This window comes from Sapajus apella, unplaced genomic scaffold, assembly GCF_009761245.1.
Source record: "Sapajus apella isolate SASKATOON/1434 unplaced genomic scaffold, GSC_monkey_1.0 scaffold44, whole genome shotgun sequence".
NCBI lineage: Eukaryota > Metazoa > Chordata > Mammalia > Primates > Cebidae > Sapajus > Sapajus apella.
The window spans coordinates 15571036-15584364 of record NW_022436984.1 but is presented as its reverse complement, the minus strand read 5'-3'; the positions used below and the strand labels follow the sequence as shown (position 1 = coordinate 15584364).

At 40.2% G+C, this 13329-nt stretch overlaps 1 protein-coding gene across 4 annotated transcripts in view; it reads right to left on the bottom strand.

The window, feature by feature from the left end:
- The window catches only part of EML4 (EMAP like 4), a 157660-nt gene extending 146907 nt beyond the window's left edge, over positions 1-10753 (bottom strand). For 2 of the 4 annotated variants that reach the window (XM_032239408.1, XM_032239410.1), the window contains exon 1: positions 10458-10753. In XM_032239408.1, the coding sequence (XP_032095299.1) occupies positions 10458-10482 (25 nt within the window). In that variant the 5' untranslated portion in view covers positions 10483-10753. The remainder of the gene's footprint in view (positions 1-10457) is intronic. The other 2 variants (XM_032239409.1, XM_032239411.1) reach the window with 1 other exon arrangement.
- Positions 10754-13329: the final 2576 nt, after the last annotated feature.

Here is a 13329-nt window from a genome sequence, read left to right as displayed (position 1 = left end):
GAATATACAGACTATCTGGAATGGAATGCAAGCCCAGAGTGGCAAGATCATTCTATTTTTCAACAGAAAGCAAAGATCCACATTGTTATGTGAAATTTCTCAATTTTTAAAACACTCAAACGGGCCAAACAAAACGTGTCTGTCAGCTAAATCTGAACCACAGCTACCTTTGGCCCAGAGACGTGTTTCTCAAACTGAGGCTTAGGGATGAAAGGAAGCTACATGATATATACACGGAATATATTCTTGGAACCATAATTTTATTTCAAGGATTTGCCTAGAATTTTCTGGAAGACAGAATAATTCCAAATTTTTTAAATGCTATACTATGAAGTATAATGCAAAGTTCACATTTAAAAAAAAAACTTTCCATTTGAAAATGATTCCAAACTCACAGAAAAGCTGTAAGAACAAAAATAGTACAAAGAATATCCACATAGCTTTCACCAAATTAACCTATTGTTAACATTTTACCCATTTGCTTCCTATGGATGTATATATATGTGTGTATATATACATATATATGTATGTACGTATATGTATACATGACCAGGCACAGTATGCCTGTAATCCCAGCACTTTGGAAGGGCAGGTGGATCACTTGAGGTCAGGAGTTCCAGACCAGCCTGACAAACATGTTGAAATCCTGTCTCTACTAAAAATACAAAATTAGCTGGGAATGGTGGCATGCGCCTGTAATCCCAGTTACTTGAGAGGTTGAGGCAGGAGAATCACTTGAACCCAGGAGGCAGAAGGTGCAGTGAGCCAAGACTGCGCCACTGTACTCCAGCCTGGGCAGCAGAGCAAGACTCCGTCTCAAGACAAAACAAAACAAAAACCCACATATGTATTACATTTGTTTCCTGAACCATTTAAACATTAAGTTACAAACATCATGGCCCTTTCTCCCTAAAAACTTTGGTATGTATTTCCTAAGAATAAAAATATTCTGTTACATAACCTTAAGACAGTTATCAACTTCAATAAACATTAATGCAATACTTACTACCGACCATATTCCAATTTTGTCAAGTGATCCAATAATATCATTTATTATATTTTCCTCTCTATAAAAGATACAGTCTAAAATCAGGCAGTCCATTTAGTTATCATATCTCTTAAGTCTCCTTTAATCTGGAATGTTTCCACAGATTCTATTTTTATAACATTTAAAAAAAAAGAAAAAGAAAAACTAGCACCCCAACGTTTTAAAAAATAGGATATTCCCCATCTGGAGTTTAAAATTTCTTCATGATTAGATTCAGGCTATGAAGTCATGGCTGGTAAACACCATACATGATGTGTTATTTTCAGGGAATCACATGCATAGACACACCACATTCACTGGTGATATTTATTTTGATCATGCACACAAGGTATTGTCTGATTTTACCACCATATTGAGTTACTGTTTTCCCCCCTTACAAGTAATAAGCATTATATGGGGAGAAATTTAAGAACATGCAGACATCCTGCTCCTCATCAAAATATCCCCTTAGATTTAGCATCTATTGATGATTCCTATCTGAACAAATCTTTATTACAATGGTCGCAAAACAATCATATGAATTTTAAAGTTAAATAGATTTCAACTTTTGGCTACACTCCCAGATCCCTTAGGTGTTAAGGGCTCCGTACCCTCCTCCACTTTAGAACCACTATGGTGCAATGGTTTGAGTGTACAAGACTAATCTGAGACAGCTTCCTGGGGGAAAAAGTACTTGAGCAAATAAGTGGGGAACCAGTTAAGACACAGACAATTCCATCAGACGAGCTTAAAAATAAAGCAACATGATAAATTCTGTTTTTTGCAGTTGTTGTTTTTGGCTCCCAGGGATCTCTCACGTGACAGGCATCACATAGGGGATACTTATCACACTACAAACAAGGAAAATCCACTTTCTTATTTATCTAAGACAGGGTCTCACTGCTCGCTCTGCCACCTAGGGTGGAGAGCAGTAGCATGATCATAGCTTACTGCAGCCTCCACCTCTCAGGCTCCAGCAATCCTCTCACCTCAGCCTCCTAAGGAGCTGGGCATGCACCACCACATTCAGCTAATTTTTGTTTTTGTTTTGGTAGAGACAAGGTCTCACTATGTTGCCCAGACTGGTCTTGAACTCCAGGCATCAAGTGATATTCCTACCTTGGCCTCCCAAAGTGCTAGGATTATAGGTGTGAGCTACCCTGCCTGGCCTAAACATTCTCTTTCAAAGCAAATAATTGATTTGCAAGGTAAATATACCCTAGCCCATCAATTTTATAAAATCACTTCTTTACATACTGAGTTTGCCTAAAATACATTGATTCTAGAACTAATATCTTTTTGCTGCTGATATTAAACATATTCTAATCATTATATTCAGACTCTAAGAACTTGTCAAAGACATAGCACACAACTCATGATTACTTCTAATTGTTCATCCACCTCTTCATGTATGACAACCTTTTCACCTATTCTCTCAAAGTTAGGGATTAGCCACTAAAAATGTATCTTGCATCTGATTTTGACCAACAGAAATTCTACGCTGAAATCTAAGGTAAATGTATTTAACTGAAATTAAATGTTCCATGAAGCAATATCACATGAAGTACTGATATTTTATATTATCTCTTCCTTTTCTCCTCATTTTTCTAATGTTGGTCCTGACAACTACTAAACTGATTTCAAAAACCATTAATAGGTCATACACATGACTTGTACTTGAAAATAATACCCTAGAATCTGGCACAGAATTCCTTACCAGATTCCCGACAAAGTCTAGAACATTTCACTCATTTCAGGTGAAATAAGAAAAAAGAACACAATGAGTTTTTGTTTGTTTGCTTGTTTGAGGTGGGGTCTCACTCTGTCACCCAGGGTGAAGCACAGTAGTGCAATCCCAGCTCACCGCAACCTCTACCTCCCAGGTTCAAGCAATCCTTTCACCTCAGACGCCTGAGTACCTGGGACCACAGGCATGTACTACCATGCCTGACTAGTTTTTTTGTACTTTTGGTAAAGACAGAGTCTCACCATGTTGCCCAGGCTGGTCTCAAACTCCTGAGCTCAAGGGATCCACCCACCTTAGACTCCCGAACTGCTGGGATTACAGGCATGAGCTATATTTAATTTTTAAAGTAATTTTACAACTGTTTATTCTGACACTATATATTACAATCTTTTGGTCTTCAAATGTCATTTCTTTTAAAAAATGAGGTATGAAAGTGAAGGTTAAGTCATCAACTATATACTAGTCCCTAATTTTTTTCCTCCACATTTTACTGGATCATGAAATCTCCACTGCAAGACTTCAAAGACACATGAGAGTTTCAGCCTTCAATAGGTTTATAATTTGGCTTCAGTGGGCGCGGTGGCTCACACCTGTAATCCTCCAGCACTCTGTGAGGCCTCAGCGGGCGGATCACTCGAGGTCAGGAGTTCAAAATCAGCCTGGCCAACATGGTGAAACCCGTCTCTACTAAAAATACAAAAATTAGCCAGGTGTGGTGGCACATGCCTGTAATCACCTAGTTGGGAGGATGAGGCAGGAGAATGTCTTAAACTCAAGAGACAGAGGCTGCAATGAGCTGAGATCACACCACTGCATTCCAGCCTGGGTGACAAAGCAAAACTCCATCAAAAAAAATAGTACTAATATAAAAATAAAAACAATTTGGCTTAAGGAAATAAGACATAATAATTTTAAGATTGGTAATAATTACTTTTACCTTATAACTATAAGAAAAAACATTCTGCAATAAGTACCCCAAGAGTGGTCCTATCAAGTGTTCAAGGAAGAATGCTTCGGGCTGGGAATAAAAAGAAATGTTTTTAGAAAGGAAATAATATTTGAATTAAGCCGGTAAAGGTATTGAGAATAGTCATCAGGATGAAAAGACAAAAATTTGAGGAACAAGAAATCAGTCATTTTGGCCAGAACACGGTGAGACAATAGAAAGAGATGACAGAGGACTTGAGAAGAGGCTAAGGTATATGAATGTAGTCGTTAAGGCAATGAAGCAATCTGAGACGGTGAACGGCACAAGTAAAGCATGGCTTTAGGAAGATTTATCTGAGGGTCCTGTACAAAATAAAATGGACAGATGTAGATTCTTCAGGCCATGCAATTATCCATGCATCAAATATTAAGTACCTGAACTACAGTGGTAGAAAAGAAAGGGGATGAGAATAGGTGACAAGAATTGACAAGTCTTAGAAGAGATTTTAATGCCCTAGGCAAAAATGGCAAAGAATCAAACATGATTCTGAAATTTCAAGACTGGGTGATACAGTCAGTAGGAAATAAGGAAAAGAAGCTGATTTAGAAGAGAAGTTCAGATTCGGGTATGTACTGTACTTGAGGGTTCTAAAGAGTCAGTAATGAAGTAGAGAAAAGAACACTGGATTCCAACAGAAACATCTGAGTTCAAGTAAAAAAAAAAAAAAAAAAAAAAGGTTAGGATCCAATGAAAAAAACAGAATGCAAAATTATGTCTGCAGTATGATTTTAACTATTAAAAGCTTAAGCATAGGAAAAGACTAAGAACAAGTACATCAACATGTTAACATCAGCTGTGTAAATGAGCTAAAGATAATTTATTTTTCTATTCTTTTTTCCTATTGTGTTTTATTTAAAAATAATATGAGGCTGGGTATGGTGGCTCACAACTGTAATCCTAGCACTTTGGGAGGCTGAGGTGGACAGATCACTTGAGGCCAGCAATTCGAGATCAGCCTAGCCAATATGGCAAAACCTCATCTCTATTAAAAATACAAAAATTAGCTAGGTGTGGTGGTGCAATCCTGTCATCTCAGCTACTCGGGAGGCTGAGGCACAAGAATCGCTTGAATCTGGGAGGCAGAAGTTGCAGTGAGCCAAGATAGTGCCACTGCACTCCAGCCTGGGCAACAGAGTAAAATTCTGTCTCGAAAAAATAAAATTAACATAGATACAAACACCCCCAAACATACAGAAAAAGAAAAAACCTGGACCCAAAGTTTTAAAGATATAACATACTCTCTATACCTTTTTCATCTATAAAAGGGTAATAATTTATCTTCCAAGGTTAGCATGCAGATTAAATGAGGTAAAAGCTCTTTGTAAACTGTAAATAAGAAATGCTTTAGATTAATATTTAAAAATCATATACAGCATGCAAAATTAAGGCATTATAATAGCCTAAGACAGCTAAAGAACAAGAGATCACATACACACATAGAAATATACTACAGGGTCAGGTGTGGTGGCTCATGCCTGTAATACTAGAACTTTGGGAAGCCAAGGTGGGTGGATCACCTGAGGTCAGGAGTTCGAGACCAGCCTGGCCAACATGGTGAAACCCCATCTCTACTAAAAATGCAAAACTTAGCCAGGCATAGTGGTACATGCCTGTAATCCCAGCTACTCAGGAGGCTGAGGCAGAATTGCTTGAACCTGGGAGGCAGAGGTTGCAGTGAACTGAGATCATGCCACTGCACTCTAGCCTGGAAGACAGAGCAAGACTGTGTCACAAAAAAAATATATATATACACGCACACTATAGATTTGGGAAATCTTCCACACCGAGGCAATACTAAATGAAATTGATTCTTTCCCTAAACTTTTTTACAGGATTAGAATTATTTGAAAATCAAAATGTTTTTCTAAAATTTCTTATGAATATTGAAGTTTTACATGTTATAAAAACAAACTCCCACATATAAAATATCACATTTTTCTACACAGTATTCCAACTTAAACATAGGATGGAAAGATTTCCTAGAATTTGAACTGCTAAATTATTTCATTGTTTTAAAACGCCAGGTCTACAGCGATAAATCTAGCAATCAACAAATGTTCCCTCAGAAGTTACTTGCATGAAACATAGCACAGCATTCTAAATGGTGCTTCCTCCCTCCATCCCCATTTCTGGTACTTAGGCTTAATAAACATCTCAACATATAGTATGTACTTTATTTACTTTTTTTTAGAAGCAGAGGTTTACTCTGTGGCCTAGTAGAGTGCAGTGGTACAATGCTAGCTCACTGCAACCTTGAACTCCTGTGCTCAAGTGATCCTCCTGCCTCAGCATCCCAGGTAGCTGGGGTTACAGGTATATGTCACTATGCCTATTTTTGGTGTTTTTTAGAGACAAGGTCTTGCTATGTTGCCGCGGGTCTCAAACTACCGGGCTCAATTGATCCTTCCACCTCAGCCTCCCAAAGTGCTGGGACTACAGGCGTGAGCCACTGCACCCGGTCATAGACTTATTTTAAAAACCAGGCAGTAAGCTCCAAAAGGACAAAAACCATGTCTTTTATTTGTCCTTCCCATAAGAACCACCAAACATAGTGCCAGTCCATGTTGGATGTTAACCCATATACATGTTGAGAAACACTCTAGCTAACTCATGTTGAGGATGCTCTACTAACCATGTAAGAGTTACTACTCATGTACTGTTACATAACTTAAGTCTATCTTCAATCCTTCGAGAGGCAACCAATAAAAATTGAAAGTTTAAAAAAAAAAAAAACTCCCCAAATGTTACATGAAAAATGTTTTCATGTAAATAAGGAATGCTTTAATGTTTAAAAATCATATACAGCATTGTTCCTTTAAGAAAGCAAGACTATTATCTGTGATGAGAAATCACAGTTCTAACAATGTGATTGTTAAAAAGACTAATTTCAGCCGGGTGCAGTGGCTCACACTTGTAATCTCAGCACTTTAGGAGGCCGAGGTGGGCAGATCACGAGGTCAGATAGTTCAAGATCAGCCTGACCAACACGGTGAAACCCTGTCTCTACTAAAAATACAAAAATTAGCCGGGTGTGGTGCTGGAGCCTATAACCCCAGCTACCCAGGAGGCTGAGGCAGGAGATTCACTTGAACCTGAGAGGCTGAGGTTGTGGTGAGCCGAGATTGTGCAACTGAACTCCAGCCTGGGTGACAGAGCAAGACTCTGTCTCAAAAAAAAAAAAAAGACCAATTTCTGAAAATAGTCCGTAAGTGGAAGCATACTGCTATACTTGTTCATATTTACACCCTGTACCCAGAATGTTGTTTCTCATAGATACTAATCCAACAATTTCATTCACTACGATTTTTCTTAGGGGGAAAAAGATTTTAAGTTTTGTTGTTTAACTTTTGAGGCAGGAAAATTTAAACCTGACATGGTCAAGTACAAGGTTTCTTTCAAGTGCAAAGAGACAAATCTCTAGGTTAATTCCAAGATAAAAGTCTTAAAATTAAACCTCTATTATGAAAAAGATTCTAAAAAGATTAAGCATCAAATGCCCCCAATCTCTGCCTTATAAAAAAAAAATCAGTAAGAAAAGCTGTATCAATAGTTTCCCACTTTTGCACAGAGACCTGATATTTAAAATATATGCTGTATATACATTTTGCAAATGTGTATCTATATGTAGTGATTTGGAGGCAAGACATCAAGGTAATTGAGTACTTTTCTCTCCTAGGTTAAAAAAAAAATGGTTTCCAAAGTGCTGCCTTAAGTTACCGTAATTCGTGAATTAAGAGATGCATTCATAATACCTAAGGGAAATTCCAGCGTACAAGCACCTGCCAGCCAAGTTGCCTGAAATTCATCAGCTGCAGAGATTAAAAGAATTCTTCAGTTGTTTTTATATAAAACAAAGATAATGTAACAAGTACCATGTAACTTCAATGTGGCATTCATAAAATGGCCAACCCCTATTCCTCTCTGTTTTCAAAAACCACTACCTAGTCTTTATTGCCATTAGACATCTAAAATGCACGTAATAAAGTGGTTTTCTTATCTAAACACGCATCAAAGGTACTATTTGAATTTTAAGTTTCACTTCACAAAATGAACCACCATAGGATTTTCTTAAATAATCTCTAAAATTATTGCTTATAAAGTACTCAATTTTTCTGCTTATAAAAAGAAATTTTTTTTTTTTTTTTTTTTACCATTTTTCAAAAACCTATCTAATATGTAAAAGGAGATCCACACATACTTCCTTCAGAATAAACAAATGCTTTCAATACTTGTAACCCCAGAAGAACTTCACACGTTTTGAATTCTTGTTTGGTTTTTTAAAAAAGAAAAAAAAAAAGTTTTTAAACATCTACTAGAGAAGTGCTTGCCTTTATAGTCATGGCTCTCCTGATGATAAAATAAAGATCAATGTAACTCTAAGCTCCAGGCTAATTAACTGCAGAGAACAGAAACAAGCAATTTGGCAAGAGCTCAACAAAGCTCTGCTTAAAGACACCAGTAAAATATACCAGCACTAATCCTCCCCCACCCCTTTAAGGTTTCAATTAAGATGGGGCCTAGTTTTACTCTTACAAGGGGGACAGAAAGAGAAAGCACAGAGCTCCTACTGAGAAGTATCTTCTTCAAGAGCAACTCCAGAAATACTGCCAGGAACCACTTCCTTCCCTATCTGCAGACACAGGTTCCTCTGTTAGGCATATCTCCTCTGTTCCTGATTAACACCATATCTAAAGAAACGTCTCATCATATACCACCAAAAGCATGGCATCAAATAAATTCTTTAAATCCAACATTAGGGTCAACAACGACGCTCTTTATGAAAAGTGCAAGCCCCAACTGCAATTCTTCATCTCTCGGTCTCTTATATTACTTGCCTCATGAACTGCTTAAGAAGAAAGCTATTACAAAGCATAGACAATGTTTGAAAATCAATTTAAGTGCCCCAACTGGTGATAAAGACTCCTTCTAAACACTTACAGAAGATAGAAGCTTTAACAAGCCCTCCAGAAGTCCTTAGAATCAACAGGAAAGACGTTAAAGTGAATAGAGATCTCACCATTCCTACAGGATGAGGACCCAAAACAGTACAAAGATACCACAGCTCTCCACAACCTCCCCTAAAAAGACGCTCAATTTTTACTTTACTATATGATTAGCCCTTCAATGGATATATACGACAAGTTTTTCAGTCCAACATTTACTGTGAATAAACCAATGCATGGGGCTAAAAAAGCACCAGGGAAAAATGGATGTTTCTCTAAAAGGAACCCAACGTAAGTAAGGAATTATAAGACATCAAAGGTTAGATAATGGGCAACAGGTGCCTTTGAGGAGGAAAGAGTAACACAACACTCAGTTGCCTCCTATTTTGGGATTTCCACTCTGAAAGCACTATGATAATTTTTCTGCCGAAGAAAAAGTGAAGACCAAAATTATGAATTTTACTATTTAATAACTATAATGCCCTTTGACTTACATTTTTACTTTAGGTTTTTAAAATTCATCTAATCTCGATATTGTGTGGATATAATATGGCCTACGGCCGGACTGCTCACTAATCAGTGAACATTAACCAATTAGAGATTATCAAGAAATATAAAAGAAAGGCATTTGAATACAAGCTACCTGCATACAAAATACTCAAAATACAATTCCAGCAGTAGGTATCACACACCTGTGGTATCAGCCAAAGCTGAAACTGTTTCTCTCACCATTCTAACAGTTGAACTCAAATCTTTTACTAGATTCCAATGGCCTCAAAGAATAGTAGTAATTCCAGATTCAGCTTCCAGGGCAGCGTGGAGTTTGGATTTTCCTAGTCAGAAGATTACCTTCAACTGAGTGAAAGGGAACACTGAAAAGGCACTTCAGCCTATTTAATAACCTCTTCCCTTTCTCCATTCCACAAAGACAACATCTTCCAAAAATGGAGAATCCTTTCCTTCCCTGATAGAGGCCCCCTTTCCTATTGATTCATTGGGCAGAATCACTTCTCCCCAGCATGCATGCCGAGCCAGAAAACACTTCTGCTTTCACTCTTAAAGAGGGTCCCCTAACACAGATGCACCTCTTCCTTTCCTGTATTAAGCAAATGATGCTCCGGTGCTTCTAGGTCTCTCCACCACTGCAAATGCTCAGAGAAGTGGAGGGCATGAAGGGGAAGTTGCCTACTACTCTGAAGGATACTGAAAAGTCGTCTCCAAATTTAAAGTGAAGACTGGGGGGGCGGGGGATGCCCCCTTCCTGTAGGGGGAATGAGGGTCCCTACCCTAAAAAAGAGCATCTGTGCGGGTAAAGGCTGTCCCCACCCTGAAAAAGAGTTCTGTATGCGGAAAGGAGGTGGAATGTTATACCCTGAAGAGGAGCCTGGATTTGAAGAAGTGTCCCAACCCTGAAGGGGGGGTCCGTGGAGGGAGCCATGAGTGTAAGGGGAGGGGTGTGCCAGCTATTGGGGGCCTGAGAAGGAAGGGGTTCCCACTGTGGGGGAAAGAGGGCCCCGCACTGAAAGGGGCTCCGGGAGAAAAGCAGGGTCTGGCACGGAGGAGGGCTGGGCATGGGGGAGGGGCCCTCAACCCACGGGAGTCTGCGGAGGGGCGGCAGCCTCGAAGAGAACATGTGCAGTGAAGTCGCTGCCACCCCGAGGAGCAGGGGGGAGGGCAGGCCCTGGGCTGTGTACGGAGGGAACAAAGTTCCCACCCTGCGCAGAAGAGGCAGAACTCCCCCGCCGTACTCACCGAGGCTGCCGGCGAAACCGTCCATCTTGCAGGGAAAGCGCCGGGCTCTGGGCTCAGCGGGGCGGGCACTTCATTCAGCGGACCGACACAGTGGCCGACGCTGAGCCTGACCCGCGCGCTCTCTAAGTCGCCCGGTTCGGGCCCCAGCTCCCGCCTCCGTCGTCCGTCTCTTCGCCCTCGGGTAGTCAGCCGCGGCCGCCCGGGCCACTTCCCCGTCAGGTTGAGAGCCGCGCCGCTCAGACGCCTGCCCGGCCTCCCTCCCAGGCACCAGCCGCGAGCGCCGCGCCCCGCCCCCGCGCCCGCGCGCAGCAGTATCCCCGCCCCGCGCACGTCGTCACACTTCCGACTCCGCCTCTCACGTGACGCTACGAAGGCGGAGTCTTGCCAGGCCCGCCCTCTCACCTTGCTTCGGCCTCGGCATTCGTCAGCCTCGCGCCAGGCTGGTGGTTGCGCCTGCTTGGTGGGCCTGCTGAAGGCTGGGGAACCACGGTTTGCAGCTGGTTCGGAACAGGTGGGGATAAGGCATAGCGATACTCTGATTCATGAAGGATCCTCTTCCCTTATAGCCCCTGGGAAGCCCTCAGAGCCAAGTCTGGATCCCCGCCAAGGGGAGATGGCCACCACGTGGGTCCTAGAAGGACACTAAACAAGCAACCAAGAAGGAGACATTCTCCCTCTCCCACAATAGGGTGAGGGACAAATGGGGGCGAAGCTTCTTGACTAGCTCAATGGCACCACTGCTACAGCCGCAGGGCCCAGGACAGATGAGAAGCAAGGAATATTAGTGCTGGACATGACCCCAAAGTTCATCTTGCCCAGCTCTTCTTAAGCCTTAGAGAGGACAACACCTGCCCAAAGTCATTGAACCTAGTAGAAGGAAAAACTCAGGCTTCCTTACTCTCTCTAGCGTTCTGTCAACTAGGGGTGCAAAATGACTCATATATGGCAGGCTATAGGATGGCCTGCTAGGGAACCATACTAAGGGTTACTTCAAATGAAATAACACTGATTTCTAGGCCCATCTCCGTATGACACAGGAAGTGAGTGTTAAATCACCTAATTTATTTAGGCATCACTTTATTCATTTGCAAATGGGTTGGCTGGACTTGTAACCAATACATGTAAATATACATAGCCTTCATCTTCCTCCTCCCTTCCCCAACACTATTTCCGTACTTCTAAAGACTTTCTCATGGTTTATCAAATCCCTCCTGCGGCTCAGTTGTGCAGATTAGAGTAAGAGTTAAAGAGAAGAGCTGTAAGGAACTGAAGAACTAAATTGATCTATATATAATAAATTGATAAATACATAATAAAGAGCTGAGTTAGGGGAAAACAGTCCTACTACACACAGTTGCAGTAGAGAGGGACAAACAAGAAGAGAGACAAGAAATATGTCATGATGAGAGGGACTTAGAGGAATTAAATGATTGAAAGGACTGTTAAACCTTCTTGTGATATACGTCTCCCTTTGGTGCCTCTTTAAAAATCTTCCCTAAAAATGCAAATTGCTTTGCATTTCTTGTTTGGATATCAGACCTGTGTTTCTTCCAAATACCATTCTATATGGAGACTGGCCATAAGGCAGCCAAGATTAATTCAGGTTACAGACTAAACGGTGTCTAAGATTTCCTGCTCTTCAAACTTAAATGATTTACCCAATGTTCCCTCTGCTATGGGCATTTTCATATACGTAAGTTTCTACTAAGCCGAAGTAAATCTTTGAGAAGTTTTCAATTCTGACAGCTGCTCTTTTATGTCTGCATACTATGCTCTCTGTTTTAGGTCGATTAAAAGAATGAGAACTTGGCATATTGGTATACCTATGTTTTATGGTCCAGACCTGCAAGTGTGTACCTCACTTTTGTCCACATTCCACTGGCCAAAACTTGGTCACATGACCACAAGGGAGGCTAGGAATGTAGTTTGTGTATCCAGAAGGAAAAGAGACATATTTTGGTAATGGCTCCCTGGTTTCTGCCACCATCCTCTTCATGGCATTCATCGGAGGTAAAATTTTTCATTTGCTTGAATGATTTATTCAATAAGCATCTCATTCATTATACTGTATACTACAAGGAAAGCTGTTAGAATGAATTTAAGAGAGTTAGTACATCCCAGGAGTTAAGAGTGCAGACTCTGGAATCATACTGCCCAGATTCACATCCCAGCTCTACTTACTAGCTATGAAACATTGGACAAATTACCTAACTTCTCTGTGCCTCAGCGTTTTCGACTGCAAAATGGGGATGGTAACACTTCTTAGAGTTTTTGAGAGGATGCTATGAGATAATATATGTAAACCACTTAGAACAGGGCACAAAATGTTATAAGTACTACATGAGTATTAGCTGCTCTTACTATCTGTTTTTGCTCTCTAGTATATACTTAGTGCATATTACAGAATAACTTTTTGATAAATATTTATTGAACAATAAACAAACATAGAACTCTGAAAACTAGTCAATCTGAATACATTGTTTCTACAACCAGTGCCTGAGTGTTTTAAAACAGCCAAAATTTTTCTGTTTTATATTTATCAAAGTAGATCTTGCAATCTAAGCCTCTAATACTACCATGATAAAGTAAAATTTAACATAAATCGTTCAAAAGTGAAACCATAGCTGAACATTATCATCAAACACACACAAATCCAAAGGTACTAAACAGTTACCAATTACTGGATGGTTATTTTGGTTATTCACTTTAACAAAGTATTCATCTTTAGATTATTTTCAATGTGGAGTCCCTTTGCCCCTTTGAGCCCTTTAAGTATAACTTAATTCAGGCAAATGCAAAATATTTTTGTGCCATTTTTCAGGAGCCCAGTTATTGGAAAAGGCTAAATATAGCTTTATCAAGTAATAAAAAC